This window comes from Hyla sarda, chromosome 4 (assembly GCF_029499605.1).
Source record: "Hyla sarda isolate aHylSar1 chromosome 4, aHylSar1.hap1, whole genome shotgun sequence".
Classification (NCBI taxonomy): Eukaryota; Metazoa; Chordata; class Amphibia; order Anura; family Hylidae; genus Hyla; species Hyla sarda.
In genome coordinates, this window is record NC_079192.1 from 21,414,274 (window position 1) to 21,426,521 (window position 12,248).

The 12,248-nt window shown below is 38.6% G+C and overlaps 1 protein-coding gene across 1 annotated transcript; it reads left to right on the plus strand.

The window, feature by feature from the left end:
- Positions 1-7,507: 7,507 nt before the first annotated feature.
- Positions 7,508-12,178, plus strand: LOC130367601 (transcription factor HES-7-like). Its single transcript, XM_056570126.1, has 4 exons — positions 7,508-8,712; positions 8,945-9,040; positions 10,584-10,662; positions 11,585-12,178. The coding sequence occupies exons 1-4, from the start codon at positions 8,677-8,679 to the stop codon at positions 12,076-12,078; spliced, it is 705 nt and encodes a 234-aa protein (XP_056426101.1). The 5' UTR covers positions 7,508-8,676; the 3' UTR covers positions 12,079-12,178.
- The last annotated feature ends 70 nt before the right edge of the window (positions 12,179-12,248 follow it).

Sequence of the window (12,248 nt, forward strand, 5' to 3'; positions counted from 1 at the left end):
ACAGCCATTGGCTTTCTGGGCATGCTGGGAGTTGTAGTTTTGCAACATCTGGAGGGCCACAGCTTGGAGACCACTGAAATAGACCCTGTGAGGAATAGTAGCTGGATCAGGGGACATTTTATGTGTGATACTGTCTGGTAAGCTGTGTATCTAAGTTTATCATGTGTGATACTGTCTGATAAAAAGTGTATCTAAGCTTATAATGTGCGATACTGTCTGATGAGCTATGTATCTAAGCTTATCATATGTGATACTGTCTGCTGAGCTGTGTATCTAAGCTTATCGGATGTGATACAGTCTACTGAGCCGTGTATGTAAGCTTATCATATGTGATACAGTCTGCTGAGCTGTGTATCTAAGCTTATCGGATGTGATACAGTCTGCTGAGCTGTGTATCTAAGCTTATCATATGTTATACAGTCTGCTGAGCTGTGTATCTAAGCTTATCCTGTGCGATACTGTCTGCTGAGCTGTGTATCTAAGCTTATCATATGTGATACAGTCTTCTGAGCTGTGTATCTAAGCTTATCATATGTGATACAGTCTGCTGGGCTGTGTATGTAAGCTTATCATATGTGATACAGTCTGCTGAGCTGTGTATCTAAGCTTATTGGATGTGATACAGTCTGCTGAGCTGTGTATCTAAGCTTATCATGTGTGATACAGTCTGCTGAGCTGTGTATCTAAGCTTATCATATGTGATACAATCTGCTGAGCTGAGTATGTCAGCTTATCCTGTGCGATACTGTTTGCTGAGCTGTGTATCTAAGCCTATCATGTGTGATACTGTCTGATGAGCTATGTATCTAAGTTTATCATGTGTGATACTGTCTTCTGAGCAGTGTATCTAAGCCTGCTGTGTATCTAAGCTGATCATGTAAGATACTGTCTAATGAGCTGTGTATCTAAGCTGATCATATGTGATACTGTCTGCTGAGCTGTTTATCTAAGCTTATCCTGTGTGATACTGCCTGCTGAGCTTCATATCTAAGCTTATCATATGTGATACTGTCTGCGCTGAGCTGTGTTTCTAAGTTGATCATTTGTTATACTGTCTGATGGGCAGTGTATCTAAGCTTATCATGTGTGATACTGTCTGATGAGCTTTGTATCTAAGTTTATAATGTGTGATACCTTCTGATGAGCTGTGTATCTAAGCTTATAACGTGGGGTACTGTCTAATGAGCTGTGTATCTAAGCTTTTCCTGTGCGATACTGTCTGCTGAGCTTTGTATCTAAGCTTATAATGTGTGATACCCTCTGCTGAGCTGTGTTTCTAAGCTTGTCCTGTCCAATACTGTCTGCTGAGCTGTGTATCTAAGCTTATTATGTGTGACACTGTCTGCTGAGCTGTGTATCTAAGTTGATCATATGTGATACTGTCTGCTGAGCTGTGTATCTAAGTTCATAATGTGTGATACTGTCTGCTGAGCTGTGTATCTAAGCTTATTATGAGTGATACTGTCTGCTGAACTGTGTATCTAAGCTTATCATATGCAATACTGTCTGCTGAGCTGCATATCTAAGCTTATTATGTGTGATACTCTCTGCTGAGCTGTGTATCTAAGCTTATCATATGCAATACTGTCTGCTGAGCTGCATATCTAAGCCTATTATGTGTGATACTGTCTGATGAAAAGATGTAGAAAAGTCTATTTTTTTTGTGCGCGACGGGACAAAAAAAAACGCCAACAGGTAAATCGTTCAACTGCGTAAGTGGTCTCCAAACTGTGGACCTCCAGAGGTTATAAAACTACAACTCCCAGCATGCCAAGACAGCCAACGGCTGTCTGGGCATTCTGGGAGTTGTAGTTTTGCAACATCTGGAGGTCCACAGTTTGAACACCACTGACCTACACTACGAATGATCAATTCCCTCACCACAGAGTCTGTAAACCCGGTCGGTATCTAATCCTTGTATCTAATCTAGTTGTATCTAATCTAGACAGCTCCAGAACGATACATTGAGAGCGTCACGTAACTGTTGCCGATTTTATTAGGGACACAATCGTAACCTCTTCTCTTAGGTTAGGGCTACGCAGAAACTTGGGCCCCAACTGGGGTCACATGACCACAAAGTGTTTTTCTTTTTTGTACACAAAGTAATGCAACAGGAAGAGTTATAAAATCCAACAAGCACAAATGTGAATGGGGACAAAAGAATTATCTTTGAAATGTTCCCCGGAGCACCCATCCCATAAAGGGGGAACCTATGCTGAAACCTGACCCCGGTGTACCCCTATTTACTCCAATTACTAACATCCCGACGTGTTTCTCAACAAGCAGAACTTCAGGGGACCAGACTGGGATAAAAAAAAAAAAAAAATAGCAAATAAACAAGGATGATTGTAATAATGAGTCTGTCCAACCAATCACTGTCCAGGTGGTTTATCTCATCTGTATTGCCGGAATATTCCATTAACCCCTTGAGGACTCAGCCAATTTCCTTTTTTGCGCTTTCGTTTTCCTCCTCCCCTTATAAGACCCCTAACCCTTTTATTTTTCCATCCACAGACCCGTATGAGGGCTTGTTTTTTACGCGACCAATTGTACTTTTATTTTTACTATAAAGTGTACGAAGCAATGGAAAAAATATATATTTGTGGGTGTAAAATTGAAAAAAAAAAGGGAATATAGACTTCTTACTTTTCTGTATGCGCGGCTGTATGAGCGCTCATTTTTTTTGCATGAATTTGTCATTTTTATCGGTTCGGCGTTTTTGTGACTTTTTGATCTGTTTTACGTTTTTATTCCAATTTTTTCTGGGATGTGATCAAAAATCAGCAATTTTTGACTTTTTTTTTTTAATTACATTTATGCCATTTACCGTATGGGATTATGAACATTGTATTTAAATAGTTGGGAAATTTCCGCACGCGAAGATAGCAAATGTTTCTTTTATTTTTCTTATTTGAAAAATTGGAAAAGAGGGGGGGGGATTCAAATTTTTATTAGGGGATGGGCTTATGTAGATTTATCTTTGAGTTTACCATTTTTATTTTTTTGTTTATTTTTTTTTTTTATTTTTTTAATGGAAATGTTTGTGCAATGCCACATTTGCAGACTGTACTTTGAGGGAGATGGGGGGGGGGGGTGCTCTGTTGAAATCTATTTTACAGTGGGGATCAAAAGTTTGGGCACCCCAGGTAAACATTTGTATTAATGTGCATAAAGAAGCCAAGGAAAGATGGAAAAATCTCCAAAAGGCATCAAATTACAGATTAGACATTCTTATAATATGTCAACAAAAATTAGATTTTATTTCCATCATTTACACTTTCAAAATAAAAGAAAACAAAAAAATGGCGTCTGCAAAAGTTTGGGCCCCCTGCAGAATTTATGCACTGCCCCCTTTGCAAAGCTGAGACCTGCCAGTGTCATGGATTGTTCTCAGTCATCATCTGGGAAGACCAGGTGATGTCAATCTCAAGGGTTTTATATGCCCAGACTAATCTGACCTTGCCCCAACAATCAGCACCATGGGTTCTTCTAAGCAGTTGTCTAGAAATCTGAAAATAGTTGACACTCACAAAGCTGGAGAAGGCTATAAGAAGATAGAAAAACGTTTTCAGATGTCAATATCCTCTGTTCGGAATGTAATTAAGAAATGGCAGTCATCAGGAACAGTGGAAGTTAAAGCTAGATCTGGAAGACCAAGAAAAATATCAGACAGAACAGCTCGCAGGATTGTGAGAAAAAACAATTCAAAACCCACGTTTGACTGCACAATCCCTCCAGAAAGATCTGGCAGACACTGGAGTTGTGGTACACGATTCCACTATAAAGAGATACTTGTACAAATATGGTCATCATGGAAGAGTCATCAGAAGAAAACCTCTTCCACGTCCTCACCACAAAAATCAGCATTTGAACTTTGCAAATGAACATATAGACAAGCCTGATGCATTTTGGAAACAAGTTCTGTGGACTGATGAGAAGAAGGGGAACAGATTTTAATGAAAAGAACCTCTGTCCAACTGTTAAGCATGGGGGTGGATCAATCATGCTTTGGAGTTGTATTGCAGCCAGTGGCACAGGGAATCTCTCACGAGTAGAAGGAAAAACGGATTCATAAAAATTTCAGCAAATTTTGGATGCTAACTTGATGCCATCTGTGAAAAAGCTGAAGTTAAAGAGAGGATGGCTTCTACAAATGGATAATGATCCTAAACACACCTCGAAATCCACGGGGGATTACATCAAGAGGCGTAAACTGAAGGTTTTGCCATGGCCTTCACAATCTCTTGACCTCAACATAATTGAAAATCTATGGATAGACCTTAAAAGAGCAGTGCGTGACAGACAGCCCAGAAATCTCAAAGAACTGGAAGACTTTTATAAGGAAGAATGGACAAAGATACCTCAAACAAGAATTGAAAGACTCTTGGCTGGCTACAAAAAGCGTTTACAAGCTGTGATACTTGCCAAAGGGGGCAGTACTAGATATTAACTCTGCAGGGTGCCCAAACTTTTGCAGACGCCATTTTTTTGTTTTTTTGTTATTTTGAAAGTGTAAATGATGGAAATAAAATCTAACTTTTGTTGACATATTATAAGAATGTCTAATCTGTAATTTGATGCCTTTTGGAGATTTTTCCATCTTTCCTTGGCTTCTTTATGCACATTAATACAAAATGTTTTGATCCCCACTGTACCTTTTGCGGGTTGCAGCGGTAACTAATGTATTTATTTATTAATTATATTTATTTATTATTAACTAATGTATTCTAATTTATTTTCTAATTTTTTTAAAAATGTTATTGTCACAAATTTTAGAGCAAGCGCCTCGGACAGGGCTTAGTTTTTTTTTTTTTTTAGTGTGTATGTTTCGAAAAATCCCTTTTCTTTTGTGCGCGACGGTGCAAAAAAAGGTTGCAAAAATGTTGTGCAAAGGGGTAAACCGTAGAAAATGGCGTACTGGAGTGACATTGCAGAAAATGTGTACCAGCGCAAAACCAATCAATTGTGGTGCACATTGAATACATTTGTCACACATGCGCATTAGCACCACAAAGATAAAGGTGGATAAAAATAATTCAGTTACGCCAGTGGTCTTCAAACTGTGGACCTCCAGATGTTGCAAAACTACAACTCCCAGCATGCCCGGACAGCCGTTGGCTGTCCGGGCATGCTGGGAGTTGTAGATTTGCAACATCTGGGGGTCCACAGTTTGAACACCATTAACCTACACCAAGAATGATAAATCCCCCCCCCCCCCTACAGAGTCTGCAATCCCTGTAGGTATCTAATCCTTGTATCTAATCTAGTTGTACCTAACCTAGACAGCTCCAGAATGACACATTGTATCAAACTACCAGAGAGCTTCATGTCGCTATTGCTGATTTTATTAGGGCTGAGTTGTAATACCACACACAACCTGAGGACATTGGTGGCGCTGTTTTTTGGAAGAAATTAGCTCTTTTTTTTTGTCCATAACCCCTTTAGAATGTACCACATGAACATGGCCTAATACTACCTCATCTGTATGAAACCAAAGTAATGAATCAGGTCCAAATATAGCAAACATTATAATAAAGATGCCCAAAGAAGCACAACAGGAGAGGTAACCCAATCCAGCAAGTCCAGATATGACAAAGTAATATTTCTCTATCAACCATGAGATAGTCAATGGAGCCTGTGCTGGAAACCGATCCCGCTGTACCCCTATCTACTCCAATCACTCATGTCCCAACATGTTTCTCAGTAAATGGATCTTCAGGGGATCGGACAGGGATTAGAAAGACTAAAGTAAATACACAAGGATTTTTATAGTAAAAAGCATTATTGTAAAAAGTGTCTCAATCTTTCTTGACCCCATTGTTGGCCTAATTGTTATATGGGGGGGGGGTATAAAAGGGTGGTATAAGACCCTAATGATGCAGGGACCATTTACAGTGCAAACAATAGAAAGCACAAGAGTTAGTCTCTTAGGTCAGTAGTCTTCACATTGTGGACCTCCAGATGTTGCAAAACTACAACTCCCAGCATGCTGATAGTTTTAGTTTTTGAGACAGCTTGAGGGCCACAGTTTGGTGACCTAGGTCGTAGGTTTGTGTTTTTTTCTTTTTGTCCTGAGCAGGGTAACGTTCCAGCAGCAGAAGTAGAGTATGGAACGTAATGTCAAGGCTGGAGATGTATGGTTGTGCAGTAGTGCAGTGTACAGTAGTGCAGCTGTGTGGGGCTAATAGTAGTAGTACGGTATCGAACATGATGGACAAGGCAGAAGATGTGCGGCTGTGTAGGGCTAGTAGTGGGAGTAGTAGTTGTAGTAGTTGTAGTAGTAGTAATAGTAGTAGTAGGAGCAGTAGTTGTAGTAGTAATAGAAGTAGTAGTTGTAGTAGTAGTAATAGTAGTAGTAGTTGTAGTAGTAGTAATAGTAGTAGTAGGAGCACTAGTAGGAGGAGGAGGAGGAAAAGTAGTAGGAGTAGTAGGAGTAGTAGTTGTAGTAGTAGTATTAGTAATAGTAGTAGTAGGAGCAGTAGTTGTAGTAGTAATAGAAGTAGTAGTTGTAGTAGTAGTAATAGTAGTAGTAGGAGCAGTAGTAGGAGCAGTAGTTGTAGTAGTAATAGAAGTAGTAGTTGTAGTAGTAGTAATAGTAGTAGTAGGAGCACTAGTAGGAGGAGGAGGAAAAGTAGTAGGAGTAGTAGTTGTAGTAGTAGTAAGAGTAGTAGTTGTAGTAGTAATAGTAGGAGTAGGAGTTGTAGGAGTAGTAGTAGTAGTGGGAAGAGTAGTAGTAGGAGTAATAGTAGGAGTAGAGGTAGTAGTAATAGCAGTAGGAGTAGGAGGAGAAGAAGTAGTTGTAGAAGTAGTAATGGGAGTAGTAGTGTAGTAGGAGGAGGAGTATGAGTAGTAATGGGAGTAGTAGTAGGAGAAGTAATGGGAGTAGTAGTAGGAGTAGTAGTAGGAGTAGTAGGAGTAGTAGTAGGAGTAGTAGTTGGAGTAGTAGGAGGAGTAGTACTAGGAGTAGTAGTTGGAGTAGTAGTAGGAGTAGTAGCAGTAGTAGTAGTAGGAGTAGTAATGGGAGTAGTAGTAGGAGTAGTAATGGGAGTAGTAGTTGGAGTAGTAGTAGGAGTAGTAGTTGTTGTTGTAGTAGTAGGAGGAGTAGTTGTTGTTGTAGTAGTAGGAGGAGTAGTACTAGGAGTAGTAGTTGGAGTAGTAGTAGGAGTAGTAGCAGTAGTAGTAGTGGGAGTAGTAATGGGAGTAGTAGTAGGAGTAGTAATGGGAGTAGTAGTAGGAGTAGTAGTTGGAGTAGTAGTAGGAGTAGTAGTAGGAGTAGTAATGGGAGTAGTAGTAGGAGGAGTAGTTGTTGTTGTAGTAGTAGGAGGAGTAGTACTAGGAGTAGTAGGAGTAGTAATGGGAGTAGTAGTAGGAGTAGTAATGGGAGTAGTAGTTGGAGTAGTAGTAGGAGTAGTAATGGGAGTAGTAGTAGGAGTAGTAGTTGTTGTTGTAGTAGTAGTTGGAGTAGTAGTAGGAGTAGTAGTTGGAGTAGTAGGAGTAGTAATGGGAGTAGTAGTAGGAGTAGTAGTTGTTGTTGTTGTAGTAGTAGGAGGAGTAGTACTAGGAGTAGTAGGAGTAGTAGGAGTAGTAGGAGTAGGAGTAGTTGTAGGAGTAGGAGTAGTAGGAGTATAGTATGGGACATGGTGGACAAGGCAGGAGATGTGCGGCTAATAGGTATTAGATGAGATTCATCCTAAACAAATCTCATACGTTTTTGGTAAGTTTAGATCAAACTCAATCTGTGATTCTGAGATGTTTACAGACAATATACTGTACCCTGACCTGGGGTGATATACAGAGCTGGACTATTATAAAGTTCTGGGTCTTATTAGTCCATGGTTTGTTTATATCGATGACCATAAAGATGGAGTATTCTACGAAAGCCATAACCTGAAACTCCAGTCTGACCCTAATGCAAACTCTATTGAGGCCGCGCCAATGCATATATAATGCTGATGTGGTCTGACTGATACCTCTATAGTCATGGTCTCATATAAGCGTGGGAACCTGGGCACTATGACCTTGATAGACAAACACTGGGCCATTCTCAGATGGGTGTGAATTGTGTTAGGGCCGTTCCATGACAAAAGGCAAAGTGTGTCAGTCTGCACCTCCAGCCTCCTCCACCATTTTCCCACCAGCTCCTGCAATGCCAACTTGTCTTCTAGCACCTTCTGCTATAGGGACTGAGCTCAATCCATAACATGAACTCTTATGATTAGTATTAAGATATCTAGATAGTTGGGTCAATGGACAAGCCATGATGGCCATTATGAGTATATATGTACACACTGGATCCATATGGGCTACACATATTAATAGATCCCCATTCAGCTCATACACATCCTCCATTCACACTGTGCGTAACCCACTTATCCATTACCCCTATTTACCCCCTGCAGACACACTTGCGTATTGGTGGCAACAGGTAATTGATATGGTAACGTTATATGTGGAGTGTGCTGGGGCAGGAGCCAGGAAGGACATGGGGGCGGGCAATGGCCATTGACTCTGGGGAGGACAATAGTCTTCTGGGTGTGGACCAAGCATCTTCTTCCATAGTAGCTGAGGGGGTGGAGCCACCAACTGAAGGGCGGAGTCTTTGAGCTAAGGTAGAAGGGCAGTGTCTCGTCCCTTCAGATCCTACTTGATTTTTGGATTGAGCAGACCACTGCCAACATGAGAAACACATACCTCACGAAAGAGGACAAAAAGGTAAGTGACCCTCTAGGAAACACAACCTTCCTTAAAATTCTACTTCATATTATTTATCTTTTTTAGACAAGTTTAGATAAAGGTTTCTTTGGACTTCTTCCACTTTTTTCCTTCTTTGACCATGATCTTCTTCCATTCTTTTTGGTTATTTCTTCATCTATTTCTTTATCTATATTTATGTATGTATTAGGAAAAGACTCTAAACTTGACTCTTTTCATGTGTCCTCCTCAGCTTATGAAGCCCGTCATAGAAAAAAGAAGACGGGACAGGATAAACCAGAGCTTGGAGAACCTGAGGGCGCTTCTTCTGGAGGCCACACAGGATGAGGTGGGGAACTTGTTTCGTATTTGATAGGTTGGGTTGTAGACCCTTTGAGAACCTGCTACAAAAGTGGTCTCCAAACTGTGGTCGTAGACTCTTTAAGAACCTTCGACAAAAGTGGTCTCCAAACTGTGGACCTTCAGCTTTTGCAAAGTTACAACTTCCAGTATGACCGGGCTGTCCGGTCATACTGGAAGTTGTGGCTTTGCAAAAGCTGAAGGTCCACAGTTTGGAGACCATTTTTGTAGAAGGTTCTCAAAGGGTTCCCACCATGAAAAGTAGAGACAGATGTAACTGGTGGTGGAGACTTGAAAGCTCAGGAGGTGAAACATCTCATCCCTGGTCATTTCCTGAGGACATTAGCAAGTTCATGGTGAGGTGTTACTCTAGTGAAGAGTCTTCAGTCGTTCGGCCAGGACAGGCCAGATGACTCTGGAATTAGGAAATACAAAAAAATTTTAAAGCCGTCCAAGGAGATGGAGAAAGCCCATTCGGCTTTCAAGAACTGTCTAGGGAATTTATACTTAAATTCAATTAGGTTCTGTATAGATAGATTCGTAAATTTTGGAGAAAATGTATTAGGGGGGGGGAGAATATATATATATATATATATTTATATATATATATATATATATATATATATAACAAATTAATTAACTAATTTATTATTAATTTATTATTTTTTTATCTAGCTTTTTTTTATACTGTACATTATTTTTAATTCTTTCATGTATATTATTATATTATTTATATGATATTGTTATATAGTTTTTTATTTTCTCAGACATTAGTTATACTTTAAGAAATCCAGTTTTATATTTTTTTTTATGCATGCCTAGAATTTTCTTTACATTTTCGTAAAAACTAACAAATTGATTAATTTATTTATTCATTTATTTATTTTTGTATAGCATTTTTTATACGTTATTTTTAACTCTTTTTTATATTCCTTATATGATATAATATTTGATTGTCTCAGACATTCGTTATAGATTTTAAAAAATACAGTTTTTACATAATTTTTTTTGCCTATAATTATTTTTTATTACTTTTTTTATATTTAACAAATTAATTAATTCATTTATTTATCATTTTAATATAATTTTCTCATTCTTTATTTTTAATTCTTTATTTTATATTATTTATATGATATTTTATGTGTAGTATTTGATCGTCTCAGACATTATACATTTTACTCAATACTTTGAAATATTTAAAATACATAAACCAATATATAATTAATATTTTTTCCTTGCAATTACATTGTTATTTATTAAATAATTCATTCATTATGTTTTCTGCATGCTTTATATATTATTTGTTATTCCATTTTATATTATTTATATGATATTTTTTATAGTATTGGATCGTTTCATGCATTAGTTGTACATTCTACTCAATACCTTGACATATTTTAAATACGTCAACCAATGGATGGTTAATTTCGTAATTTTATTTAGTTTTATTTAATTTATTTTTTGAAATTTTGTAATGCTAATTTTCATGGCAATTTCCTAAATAAAGTTAAAATGAATTGCTATTTTTGCAGTCATTAAAGAATCCTAAAGCGGAGAAGGCTGACATATTGAAAAAGACAGTGCAGTTTTTGAAACTGTGTCATAATTCAGGTGAGAGATATCCAAAATTTTTTTTTTTTTCCATTTCTATGTTTTTAATTTAGTCCTACTTAGACTCTATTCACACTAATATAATGGGGTGTAGAATGCATAATTTCTAAAAGGGCCCCCATCTATACTGGACTCTTAATACTGGGTACCCATAAAGAGGTACTCTGCCCCTAGACATCTTATAGGGGATAAGATGTCAGATCATGGTGGGTACAGCTGCTGGCCAGCGGCCAGACCCCCGAGAGATGATATCTTATCTCCTATCCTTTGGATAGGGGATAAGATGTCTGGGGCCCTTTGAGCACCCTGTATTCATATTTGGATATGTATGGCATATCCTGTCTGATAGATGCGGGTCTCACCTGTGAGACCCACATCTATCTTAATCTTGGCATAGCCTGTGCATATGCCATAAATATCCCCTGACAACCTCTATTTATAGGGTCAAAACTAAAGGGGGCACAGGAATAGCAATTTCTCTTTGTCCGAATGGGGCACAAAGGAACCTCTACCGCATGAATGGCTTATGGTAGACATACTAGATTTAGCATTGGGGCCCAGAAGCTACAAGTTACACCTCTATGATATCTAGAACAGGTCAATACCTGGTGAACCCTGATGGACCTCATTGACCTTAAAAGGTTCCACCAGGTTCTTATATTTTTGATACACTGCACTGTTTTTGATACGAAATATACTGGAACTCCCATTTGAAACCCAAACGAACCCCATTGATACAAGTGTGAACAGAGTCTTAAGACTTGTTAATGTAGTTATGTCACAGAACGTATATTTTAATGTAAATGTATATTCCTACATTTAATTTCTTCTTAAAAATGTATACATTTATTGCCAAATCATGTGATATTAACAAATTTAATTTTTTTTGTTTTTGTTTTTTTTTGCCTTTTTTTGCTTATAGGACCAGAAGATGCCAAAAAGGCTATGCCTGAGTTTGATAGTGGGTTCCAGGAAGGTCTGAGCCGAGCCACCAACTTCCTAAGCTCCAGGTCTAGTATCTGTGAGAAGAAGAGAGATTACGTTGTCGGGAAACTGTGTCGGCACATAGAAGGGAGGAGCCCCAAAGAGTGGAAAGACTCGGCATCAGATGACTCTTTTTGCCTGGACCAAAACCAACTCATACCAAGTCCTCCCCAAATTTCTAGGCTCCCTGAACACTCCTCAACAATGTGTCCAGAAAGACTCTCTTGTCAACCATTTCTTCACTACTCCTCACCCCCCAGTTCTGCAGAAACACCCTCTTTCGGCCAAATCCAACAGACTTCAACACGCAAGTCAACCCAGTCTCCACACCAAGCCGACAGCTGCCGAAAGTCTGTTCAGAGGACACTTTTCCCGCCGGTGGCCCCGAGCCCCAATTTGTCTTCAGCACTTGTCTGGAGACCATGGCCATAATTTCATGTACTCCTTTAATTTATTCACTTTTTGTAACTTTTTGTACATAAACATTGTAAATTTAAATTATATTTTGTTTACTTCGTGTTTACGTGCTTTGTATGTGTATGTTTTATTGTAAATTAAAGCAAAATCATTGATTTTTTTTCTCTGTTAATCTTTTTTCAAAA